A 12,074-nucleotide genomic window follows, 5' to 3' on the forward strand; every position below is an offset into this window, starting at 1 on the left:
CCAGCCGTTCAAATAGACCGTTTTTGGCCCAAGTAAATTCCGCCCCGTCGAACCCTGGGTCCACGAGTCGGCAATCCTCAATTGCCTCCGCAAAATCGACCATCTCGGCCTGCCGGTTGGTGTCGCTCCCAATTCTGTCCCGGTGGGATAGAATGGTGTTGAAGTCACCACCTATAATCCACGGTATTCCCTCGAGGGTTCCAGCGATCTCTCTCATCTTATCCCACAAAAGGTATCTCTCAGATCTTGTGCATTTGGCGTACACGGCCGAGATAGTTAGAGGGCTAGCAATGCGATGTGACTTGAGCCTCCCGTGAAAGATTTGTTCGGAGTCACAATCAATATCAAAAGTAGAGCCTTCTTCCGCAAACAACCAAATCTTGCCGCTTGTGTTCGAGCCGATGAAGGGCAGCCCCACGGCCTTGGAGAACCGGACCGGATCATGGGTTGTAAGCGGTTCCATTATTGCAAGATATAACACATTATGACATTTAATCAATCTTTTCAATACGTGTTGGGTTGACGCATTTGCGATCCCCCTCACGTTCCAAAACATGATATTGTAAGATATCATTAAGAAATGGGGTACTTACCCGAAGGGGATGTAGGCCCTGCCTGACAATGGATGATTTGTTGCTCTTTGTTCTTTGCGTGATCCTCGGCATCGCTTAGGTGAAGATTGCCTCCCCCCGTCTCGCACCCCAATTGCGCGTCCATGACCGAGCCTTCCGCATCCCCACAATTGTCAACATCAAATTCTCCACTCTCCATGAGGGAGTAGTATTGGTTAGTGCTCACATGGTTTTTCATCGCGAAGAAACCACGTCCCCTCGTCATGGAATGCCACGCGCCCCCTCTCGAGTTCCCGCGTGTAGATGGGTAAGCCACACGTTTCATGCATTGGCGTCGGTGTCTCAAAGTGCGAATATGGTGGTTTCCTTTGGTTCCCTATGCATTTCACTCCCCTCGTGAGGTTCCCCCATTATGTCCGGTCCCTCCCAAATTGTTTCAACGGCACCTTCTCCAAGTGAGTTGTTGCTTGATCTATCACCCGCCTTTCCTTTTTTCCTTCCTTGGCGTTTCCATTCATTTGAGTTAGGGGCACTTGTCGCCATGCCTTGCTTTCCTTTCCCTCCTTGGTCCGCGGGTTGTGGCTGATTTGGTGGGGCGGTGAGGTAGTTCCTTCTCGGTGGCCTTTCCCTCTTCCCCGTTGCATAGCACGCATCACTCGCATGACCAACATGTTTGCATTCTTGGCAATAAGATGGTATCTTGTCCCACCGCACTTGCTGCACCATTTCTCGACCACAAATATCAAGGATTATTTCTTCGGGAGGCGGTTTTGTGATGTCTATCTCAACTCAAATTCGAGCGAAGGATAGTCTAGACTTGTTAGCCGTGGCTCGGTCGACTTGTATGAGGGTACCAAGGAGCTTGCAGATGGCGAATAAGGCGGATTGATCAAATAGGTGGATTGGGAGCCCGATTAGATTACACCAAATTGCTGCAATCGGGGACTCACAATATGCATCGAAATCCGGGGACCATTTGAAAACCCTCATTGGGTGACGATCAATGAGCCATACGGGTGTTCCCTTTGGTCCTTCGTGAAGTCGTGCATAATCCGACAAATCCTCGCATTGAATAAGGATATGTTTAGCGTTAATGTATTTCCAACTAAAACCACGCCGAAATTTAACACTTTCTAGGGCTTTTTGAATTTGGAGTCCCGTTGGGATAGAATGAGAAAACTTACCCACAATGGCGTGCCCCATGCTTTCTGCCAGCTTTTGCGTTTCGGCCCCGGAGAAGTAGATGGTCGGGATGCCATTGGACACGGAGGCATAGCCAATGTTATGAAGCTTTTCCGGCTCGAAGGCTTGAAGGCCCTTTGGGTCGTTAGATCCTTTAAGGAGGTCCGCCATCGACGTCGGCTTGCCGGTGCCCGAGGGTGGCACGCCCCCCCCCCCCCCCTTGTTGGGTGCCGATATTCGGACCCCATGGTGCGGCTGTTTATTTTGGGATGTCCATTGCCGTCGGCTGGGTCGATGCTCTCGAACTCACGCCCTCCCCCTCGGCTTCACAATGGTTGGCCATAGCCATGCTTAGGTTCACCTCGGCCAAGGGAGGGTTAACACTTGTGCCGGCGCTTTGTAGCGGTTGGTTTCCCCACTTCGTCCGAACCCCAAGTTGAGCGTCCCTTGGGTGTGACTTTCCGGCTTCAAAGGTGTCTCGGATTTTGAGTGTCCTACCTTTCCCAAGGAGGGAAAATCCTCATACGATGGGTTGTGTGTCGCCGCATTCGAAGGCATTGCTGGTTCAATTCTCGGCTGGCGAGTATTGTATGGCTCCGGTGCCATGGGTTAGGTTTCTGGCGGCCCAGCGGTTAGAAGTGGTTGCGCGGCCAAGGCATCCATCATTTCCGCCGAGTCCAAAGCGGCTAGGTGGATGAGCTCCGCCTCCTTTGGTAGCTTAGGGTTCTCAACTTCGATGGGTTCACGTGAACCTTTGGTGCGGAAAGGCATAAAAGCACTTTCGGAAGTTAGTTTTGTCCCTATAGCTGAATCGGGTAACTTGCCTTGCTGCAAAAAGGATGTCATATTTGGTTGTTTTGAGGCTTCAATGGATCCTTGTGGACCAGCAGCATGTGATGTCCCAGCTTGGCAAAGCGCCAATTGACTTTCGAAGGGTGGAAGTGTTGGTGTGGCCAATTCGGGCAAGTTGACTATCTCGGCCTCCAAAGCTCCTTGTCCCATTCTACGACCATCTCTCACCACTCGCACATCATGTGGAGGCTGGAGTCCCCACCATCAGCGACGACCCCCCCAACACCGTCGGACTCATGGCCGGCGGCTGAGCCACCCATGGCCAAATCAGCGTCGGCGTGGGCCTTGATGCGCATTCTTTCACTTTCGGCGTTGGGGCATGGAGGGGGCTTGTCCGGCGGTTGGCTATCACTTGCGGGTTGGCCGGAGCTCGCGGGGAAGATGACCGTTTTGCACTTGAGATTTCCGGCGAAGGCGCCATCTTCGTCACCAAAAGAAAGTTTCTATCGTAGATGTTTATCCTCCGGGAGTGGGGAGAGGATGAGGCGTTTCCGGCATCTCCCTTCGAAGGAGGAGCCGGAGTATTCTTCAGGGCCTTGTACCTCGCCTTGCTCTCCTTCACTTTCATGGCTTTAGTCGGAGGTTTGGGTAGCTCCTCCTCGGGGGACCGAATGACCATTTTCTGGTCCGTGAGTTCGCGCGCTTCCTCGGGACCAGGTTCGGGGTCCGGTTGGGGGTCCGGCATGTTCGGCCGTGGAGCAAAGACCGGCGTAGATGCAAGGGGGCAAGCTCTTGTGAGGATCAGCCGGTTCGGGGGATTGGGGACAACCACCAAGGAGGGTGATGAACGGTGAAAAACCATCGGAGGAGGGAGTGGTGCGTGGCGGGGGTCGGCTAATATCGTCGGGTGGCGAGGTGGTGGTGGGAGGTTGGCGGTGGAGGTCAAAGGTGGGGCAATAGGGTGGAGTATTTTAGAGAGAAGGAGGAGCTTCTCACTCTAGATGTACATAGGTGTATTCGGCAATGTAGAAGTTACTCTTTTTAAGGTTGATTTGCTGCCCCGACAACTTCTCATAATCGTCAAGGCATGTTCGGAGCCGCCTAAGGGGGGTAATCGCCGCTTGAGTAAAAATGATAACATCGTCGGCGTAGGCAAGGTGACTAATCTCCATGCACCGTCGGGTGGCTTTAAAAGTCATGTCCCTCTGCCCCACAATAAGCTTGTCGAGTGCCCTTGATAAGTATTCCGCCGCTAACACAAACAAGGCCGGGGAAATGGGATCGCCTTGTCTAAGCCCGCGGGTTTATTTGAAGAACCCCGAGGAGACATGACTTTTAAAGCTTGTCAAGGCCGGCCACAATCCACTGGAGTTCCCCCTAAACCCTTCGGGATGCATGCAAAGTGTCACACACACACCTCGGGATGGAAATGGACCCTCTCTTGAGGACTTTCCCCCTCTCGAACGAGGACGAACTAGCAAGCTCCGAGCTACGTTTGAGGCTAGTTCGGAACATTATAGTGCGGAGTTCGGCCAGCCGCGACCGAAGTCGAACCCTAACGTCTACCGAGAAAAGCCTTTTATCGAGACGATGAACAAGGCCACGCCTAGTGCCGAGATGGTTGCAGTGACAAGAGACACACCAACACCCAACGATACGCCTATGGATGATGCCGAACAGACCCTCACCGAGAAGGAAAAAGTCGAGAAGATCCACACCGAGAAAGAAAAAGCCGAAAAGCCGAGAATGGAAAAGCCGAGAAGGGCACACAACGGCAACGTAGGTGCCGAGAAGATCCACACCGAGAATGGAGAAGCCGAACTCAACAATCCGAAGAGAAATGGAAACACACCTAAGTCCGCGACGGATGCCGCAACACAAGGGCTGAATGTAGTTAATCAACTTGGGGGGGTAGAAGCTACACTGGGGCCCTCGCCGTGGCCGAAATTGATGGCGGACTTGCTTAGGGGTACCCCGTCGGGCTCGGCGAGTAACACTCTACAAGGCCGGGGTGAAGGCGCCGCAAGCCACCCCGGTCGGCCGAAAACGATGGCGGACATGCTCAAAGGCTCGACTGACCCTACCGGCCCCCAAGCCTTTGAACCGGATAAGCTCCAGAACATTGGATTTGCTTCAGTGTCCGACGGCATCCCGGCCATTTACTTCTCCGGAGCGGAAACTCAAAAGCTTGCTGAGAGCATGGGACACGCCATTGTGGGTAAGTTTTCTCACTCTATCCCTACGGGACTGCAAATCCAAAAGACCCTCGACAATATTAAACTTCGGTGTGGATTTATGCCCGAATCCTTGGAGGCCCAAGGGGTACGCCCGTTTGGCTCATTGACCGACACCCGATGAGGGTCTTCAAATGGTCCCCGGACTTTGATGCTTACTGCGAGTCCCCCATTGCGGCAATCTGGTGCAACCTAATTGGCCTCCCCATTCACCTTTTCGACCAATCCGCCTTATTCGCCATCGGCAAGCTTCTCGGCAATCCAATACAAATTGATCGAGCCACGGCAAACAAGACTCGGCTTTCATTTGCCCGAATCTGCGTCGAGATAGACATCACAAAACCACCTACCGAAGAGATAATCCTCGATCTTGGTGGGCGAGAAACGGTGCAGCGAGTCCGATGGGACAAGATACCATCATATTGCCGAGAATGCAAACATGTCGGCCATGCAAGTGAGGTGTGCTATGCGACGGGCAAGAAGGAACGGCCGCCAAAGAGAAACTACCACAACGGCCCGCCAAAACAGCCACAACCCGAGAGACAGACCGAGAAGGGGAAGCAAGATATGGGGAAGAATGCCTCCAGCTCCAACGAATGGAAACATCAGGGGAAGAAGCAAGGCAAGGCCGGTGATCGACCAAACAATAACAAAACAAATGGGGAGGACTCCGGTGATACTTCCTGGGAGGGACCGAACTCCAAGGGTGACTCTACTTTGGGGAGCGGACCGAGCTCCGGAACTCAGAATGCCGGGCTTATTGCCGGGATCGAGATTGGGAAGTCCCCACCGAACCGGGGGAATCCATTGCATCCCACCACCGAACCACCAACACCACGTGGGAACATGGACGTGGAGTGGGGCTCCCCCATTGCGAGGAGCTTGGTCTCACCAGTTCGGCGAGGGAATCCGAGAGGAGGCGCGCGCCATGCTTTGACAAGGGGGCGTGGGTTCTTCTCGGCAAAGAACCACATGAGCACTAACCAATATTATACTCTCATGGAGAACGGAGAATTTGATGTTGAGAATTGTGGGGATGCGGACGAAGACCTTATGGAATTGCATGTGGGGGCCGAGAAGTTAGGAGGCAACAGTTCGGCCGAGGACGCCGAGGAGGTCGCTCCGAACAAAGAGCAACACCGTACTGACTATCAAGGAGGGCCTTCAACCTCTTTGGGTACGCACCCTTCTTGTTAATAATGTCGTACAATCTCATGTTTTGGAACGTGAGGGGGATCGCGAATGCGCCCACTCAAAACGTTCTGAAAAGACTAATTGGTTGTCATAATGTTTTATTTCTTGCAATAATGGAACCGCTCACACAACCGGACCCGGACCGTTTCTCTAAGGCCTTGGGGCTGTCCTTCATTGGTTCGAACATGAACGAGAAGATTTGGATGTTTGCGGAAGAGGGGTCCACTTTTGATATTGAGGTTGACTCGGAACAAATTCTCCACGGGTACCTCAAATCCCACCGCCTTGCTAGGCCGGTGGCCATCTCAGCCGTGTACGCCAAATGTACAAGGGCTGAAAGACATCACCTATGGGACAAGATGAGAGAGATTGCCGGGCCTCTTGAGGGAACACCTTGGATCATCGGTGGCGATTTCAACACCATGCTATCTCATCAAGACAGAGTTGGAAGTGATACCAACCGGCAAGCCGAGATGGTAGATTTTGCGGAGGCAACGGAAGATTGTAGGCTGCTTGACCCTGGTTTTGATGGAGCGGCATTCACTTGGGCCAAGAATGGCCTTTTTGAAAGGTTGGATAGAGTGCTTGTCAGCGAGGATTGGACTAAGACCTTCGAGGCTACTCGGGTTACGAACCTCCCCCGGATTGCCTCGGACCATGGACCAATTCTTGTCAGGTGCACGAAGATGAACACATCCGCTGGAGCCAAGGCTTTCAGGTTCCAGAACATGTGGATCCGACATGAAGGATTCATGGCCGTAGTGCAAAAAGCATGGGAGGAGCCCACGGGGGCGGGTGGAATCCTAAACATTCAAATCAAGCAGGCCAGAGTTAAAAAGGCCCTTAAGGAGTGGAACAAAGAGGTTTTTGGAAACATTCATGCTAATCTAAAAGAAAAGGAGGAAGAAATTGCTTTGGCCCAATCTTGTTTCGAAGCAAGGCCGACCCCGGATCACAGGACAGCGATCAACAAACACATTGCCGAGTACATCCTTTTGCTGAAAATGGAAGAAGATTTTTGGCGACAGAAGGCAGCTCTGAGGTGGCTTGCCGAGGGAGACAAAAATACCCGGTTCTACCAAAGCTGGGTGAAACAAAAGAGGGTTCGTCTCCGCATCCATTCAATACGTGTCAATGGGCAGGAGCTCACCGAGGAAGCCGAGATTAAAAAGTCCGCAGTGGAGTTCTTCCAACAACTCCTTGCCCCCAACAATCCGACACTTGAAGATCCAGACCTCGACCTAATCCAGCAGGTCCACTCAGCCGAGCAGTTCGCTGACATCGCAGATGCTCCAAGTGCGGACGAGGTCAGGAGTGCCACCTTTTGCATTTCCGGAGATAGTGCACCCGGACCCGACGGCTTCTCGGCCACCTTCTATCAAGCCTGCTGGCCTATTGTGGGACCGGAGGTAGTGGACGCAATCAGACAGTTCTTCAGAGGGGCCTTCCTGCCGAGGAGCATCACGGCCACAAGCATAGTCCTTATCCCAAAGAAGGCTTCGCCGGAATCATGGACCGACTACCGACCCATCAGTCTCTGCAATGTTTTAAACAAGATCATTACCAAGGTACTCACCTCTCGACTCTCTCCTTTCCTCCCACAGGTCATCTCCCCAAACCAAAGTGGATTTGTCAAAGGTCGGCTCCTTAACGACAACGCACTTCTGGCTCAAGAGATGTTCCATGAGCTTGCTAGATGCTCCCCAGCGCCTAATGTGGCAGTAAAGATTGACATGGCTAAAGCCTATGATAGGGTCCAATGGCCATTCCTCTTCAAAGTTTTACGCCGTATGGGTTTCCCGGATTCATGGATTTCACTTATGGAGAGGTGTATTGGGTGTTGCTGGTTCTCGGTCCTTGTTAACGGGGCACCCTCGGGCTTCTTTAGATCAACTCGAGGACTTCGGCAAGGAGACCCGATCTCCCCTGCTCTGTTCGTAATCGCGGCGGACTACCTGTCCCGAGCATTAGATAAGCTCATCCTCGGCCAAAAGGACATGACGTTCAAAGCCTCCCGGAGATGCATGGAGATCAGCCATCTAGCCTATGCGGACGACATTATCATCTTCACTCAAGCGGCGGCAAATCCTATGCGCCGGCTAAGAGCCTGTCTCGAAAAATATGAAAGAGTCTCCGGCCAACAAGTCAGCCTCGCCAAGAGTAATTTCTATATTGCCGAGGCCCATGAACACTGGGCAAACTCGATCCAGGCGGAAGGAGGCTTCTCTAGAGGGGCCTTTCCTTTTCTCTATCTCGGTGTCCCTATCTACCGTGGTGTCAAGCGCACGGACATGTTCCTCTTTCTACGGGAAAAGATTGCAAGAAGGATCTCAGGATGGGCACACCGTCACCTATCCTTTGGAGGAAGGCTTACGTTGATTAAGAGCACTCTTGAAGCGATCCCCTTGCACATCTTTCAAGCCGTCGAGCCCACGGCCGGTACCCTCAAGCAACTTGATCAACAAATGGCCCGATTCTTTTGGGGGTCTACGAATGAAAAGAAGCGGACCCATTGGATTGGATGGGAACAAATGTGCCGGCCCACTGATGAAGGAGGCCTTGGGATCCGAAAAACTATGGAGGTCCTCCACGCTTTCAATATCAAACTGTGGTGGCGATTTCGGGAGCAAAACTCCCTTTGGGCAAGATACATGATGGCAAAATATTGCTCCAACTCCACACCGCTCACCTTGAGATTGCCGAGCAGGAGTAGCCCTACGTGGAGAAGGCTCTCAAGAGCATGGCCCCTCGCGCAACCGCACATGAGATGGCTAGTGGGACAAGGGGACATCTACTTCTGGGATGACATTTGGCTTGGCAATAGCCCTCTGAGGGAACTTAGCCTTGATGATAGGGGAAGACCAACCACCCGGGTCTCGGAGTTCATTACAAATGGTGGTTGGGATGTGCCCAAGCTTCAACTCCTTCACAATCAGGCCGGCCTCCCTCAGCATGTTATCGATGGCATCATTAATACACCGATCCTCCATGACGAACAGGATATCCCGAGGTGGAACCTCTCTAAGCATGGGGAATTCACGGTGGCTTCGACATGGGACACACTTCGAGGACGAAACCCGATCATCCATGGTTTGGGGGACGTTTGGAAGGTAGGCCTCACCAACTCAATAGCCATCTTTATCTGGAGGCTTCTCTCCAATCGGGTGCCGGTTGACACGAAACTTCAGTGGCGGGAGATTGAGCTAGCTTCTAAGTGCCAATGCTGCCCCCACAGACCGAACACTGAGTCACTCCAACACCTCTTCATCCAGGGATATGGAGCTCGCAGAGTATGGAGTGAGTTCGACGGCTGGTTCACAGGCCCGTTCCCACGCATCCATATCAATGACACAATCCCTACGAGAATCGAAGTGTGGGCGCGAAGGTGCCAACAGCCGAACAAGAAACATCTTAGCCGAGCCACTCCATACCTCATCCTTTGGTTTATTTGGTCGGAGAGAAACAGGAGCCGCCACCAAGGCACACAGTTTAAACCACAAAACGTGGTATGGCAGGTCCACATGTTCATTCGAAATGCTATGTCTAATGGAAGCTTGAAGCCGAAACATTGGAAGGGAGTTAAACTTGGAATCAATATTCCTCAACAAGCGGCGGCAATCAGGGCGCTACCCCTAGCCATGGCAATCAAATGGAACCCCCCGGATCAGCCGTGGATAAAGCTCAACACGGATGGCTCCTATAATGAAGCGAACGGCAGTACAGGGGCTGGCGGGATTATTCGAGACCACTCGGGTAAGATGCTCGTCGCCGTCAGCACACCCCTTGAAGCCCACTCGGCGTTAGAAGCGGAGCTGTTGGCCATGATCCACGGGCTAAATATAGCCAAGGAATACGGCCTACCAATCTGGATTGAGTCAGATGCAGAGCAAGCAATCAAATTGGTCAATGGGACGGGATGGGGGCCGGCACTCGCTCGGCAAGCGGTGGCGCAACTAACCATTCTCAAACGCCAACTCAAATTCCGAGCCACCTTCATACACAGGGAGGGGAACAAAGCGGCGGACTTCCTTGCGAAAATGGGGCTAGTCCAAGACAGTGGCCTACGAATGCACTACAACTCAGCACCGAGAGAACTATTGGACTTGGTTAGATTGGACGAGATGGGAGTGTCGCACATCCGAAACCTAGACGGGGACGGGCATCAAAGTTGATCATGAGACGACGGGAGACAATAGTGACTAGCTTTGTGGTTAATTGTTTTTTGGAAAGGAGTATGATGAGGCCCGAACCTTGTGGGATCGGACCGCATACTACTCTTGATTCTGTTACGGCACACCACTTTTGGGTGTGGCCACGCCTTGTAATTATCTCTTGTGGAAATATAGGGATGAGGGACCCACGAACCCTCCACCGTAGAGGTGTTTGATTAAAAAAAAAAAAAAAAAAAAAAAAAAAAAAAAAAAAAAATCTTTCTATCATGGATATCCAAGGTGTGGGGAAACCCATATGGCGAAGCACTTTGAAGAGGAATGGCCACTGGACCCGGTCGTAGGCCTTGGCCATGTCGATCTTAATTGACACGTTTCGAGAGGCTGGGGCACATTTCGATATCTCATGGAACATCTCTTGGGCAAGGAGGACATTGTCGTTGAGGAGCCGGCCTTTCACAAAACCACTCTGATTTGGCGAGATAAGACGTGAGAGGAGGGGGGCTAAACTCGTCGTGTGAATCTTTGTTATGACCTTGTTGATGACATTGCATAGGCTGATGGGTCGGTAGTCACCCCATGAGTCCGGCGATGTCTTCTTGGGGATGAGGACAATACTTGTAGTCGTGACACTTCGCGGAAGGTAAGCTCCACGAAAGAATTGGCTGATTGCTGCAACCACATCCCGGCCAATAATTCCCAACACGCTTGAAAGAAAGTGGCCGTAAGGCCGTCCGGGCCTGGCGCACTGTCGCCCGAGATGCCGAAGACGGCTCGTTTAACCTCCTCCGCTTTCGGATCCTTAGCCAAGGAGTTCATGTCGTTCGAGGGAGGGGATGAGTTGATGAGGCTAAGATCCGACTCCTCCAGCACCATGGGTTCGGGGGCAAGAAGATTTTGGAAGAATTGCACCGCCGAGTTCTTGATCTCTGTTTCTTCCGTAATTTCACGTCATCACTATTGATCTTGTGGATCCGCATCCGGATTCTCTTTTGCTTGACCCAGCTTTGATAATATCTCGTATTTTTATCTCCCTCTGTGAGCCACCGAAGTGTGTCTTTTTGGCGCCAAAAATCCTCCTCCATTCTGAGTAGGAAAATGTACTCGGCAATGAGTTTGTTGATTTACGTTCTATTTTCTGGTGATGGCCTATCTTCAAATTCCGCCTGGGCCACCGCTATCTTCTCTTCCATGCCCCTAAGGTTGGAGTGAATGTTTCCAAAGATCTCCTTATTCCATTTCTTCAAGGTTTTTTTAACTCTCGCAATTTTGATTTGGAGGTTGAGGAGTCTTTCTGCATACGTTGGCATGCCCCAATCTTCTCGTACCAAATCCAGGAAACCTTGGTGCCGGATCCACATGTTTTGAAATCGGAAGGGGCTGCCCCCATAGTTGGTTCCCGCCATCTTGCACCTAAGCAGCACTGGGCCGTGGTCCGAGGCAACCCGAGGGAGGTTCGTTGCCCTTACCGCTTCAAACATTCGGGTACACGGCTCACTCATCAGCACCCTATCCAGCCTTTCGAAGAGGCCATTCTTGACCCATGTAAAGTCAGAACCATCGTAGCCTGGATCAAGGAGTCTGGAGTCCTCAATTGCCTCAGCAAAGTCAATCATCTCCGCCTGCCGATTAGTGTTGCTTCCCTCCCTATCTCGATTAGAGAGAATAGTATTAAAGTCCCCACCAATAAGCCAAGGCACCCCTTCAGCGGTTATTGAAGTTTCTCTCATTCTGTCCCATAGCACGCTTCGCTCCCCCTTGTGCACTTTGCATACACGGCCGAGACCAAGATGGGATATGGTAGCCGTGGGCAAGAGTATCTACCGTGGAGCATCTGATCCGTGTCATCCACAATCTCGAAGTCAGCCCCCTCCTCCACGAAAACCCAAATCTTCTCATTGGAATTCGAGGCCTTGAAGATCATTCCCAAC

At 52.1% G+C, this 12,074-nt stretch overlaps 1 protein-coding gene across 1 annotated transcript; it reads right to left on the bottom strand.

The window, feature by feature from the left end:
- Positions 1–11,267: 11,267 nt before the first annotated feature.
- Positions 11,268–11,873, bottom strand: LOC121760604. The gene has a single exon (XM_042156245.1). The coding sequence runs from the start codon at positions 11,871–11,873 to the stop codon at positions 11,268–11,270; it is 606 nt and encodes a 201-aa protein (XP_042012179.1).
- Between the last annotated feature and the right edge of the window lie 201 nt (positions 11,874–12,074).

The sequence above is a fragment of the Salvia splendens genome, chromosome 13, assembly GCF_004379255.2.
Source record: "Salvia splendens isolate huo1 chromosome 13, SspV2, whole genome shotgun sequence".
Taxonomy (NCBI): domain Eukaryota; kingdom Viridiplantae; phylum Streptophyta; class Magnoliopsida; order Lamiales; family Lamiaceae; genus Salvia; species Salvia splendens.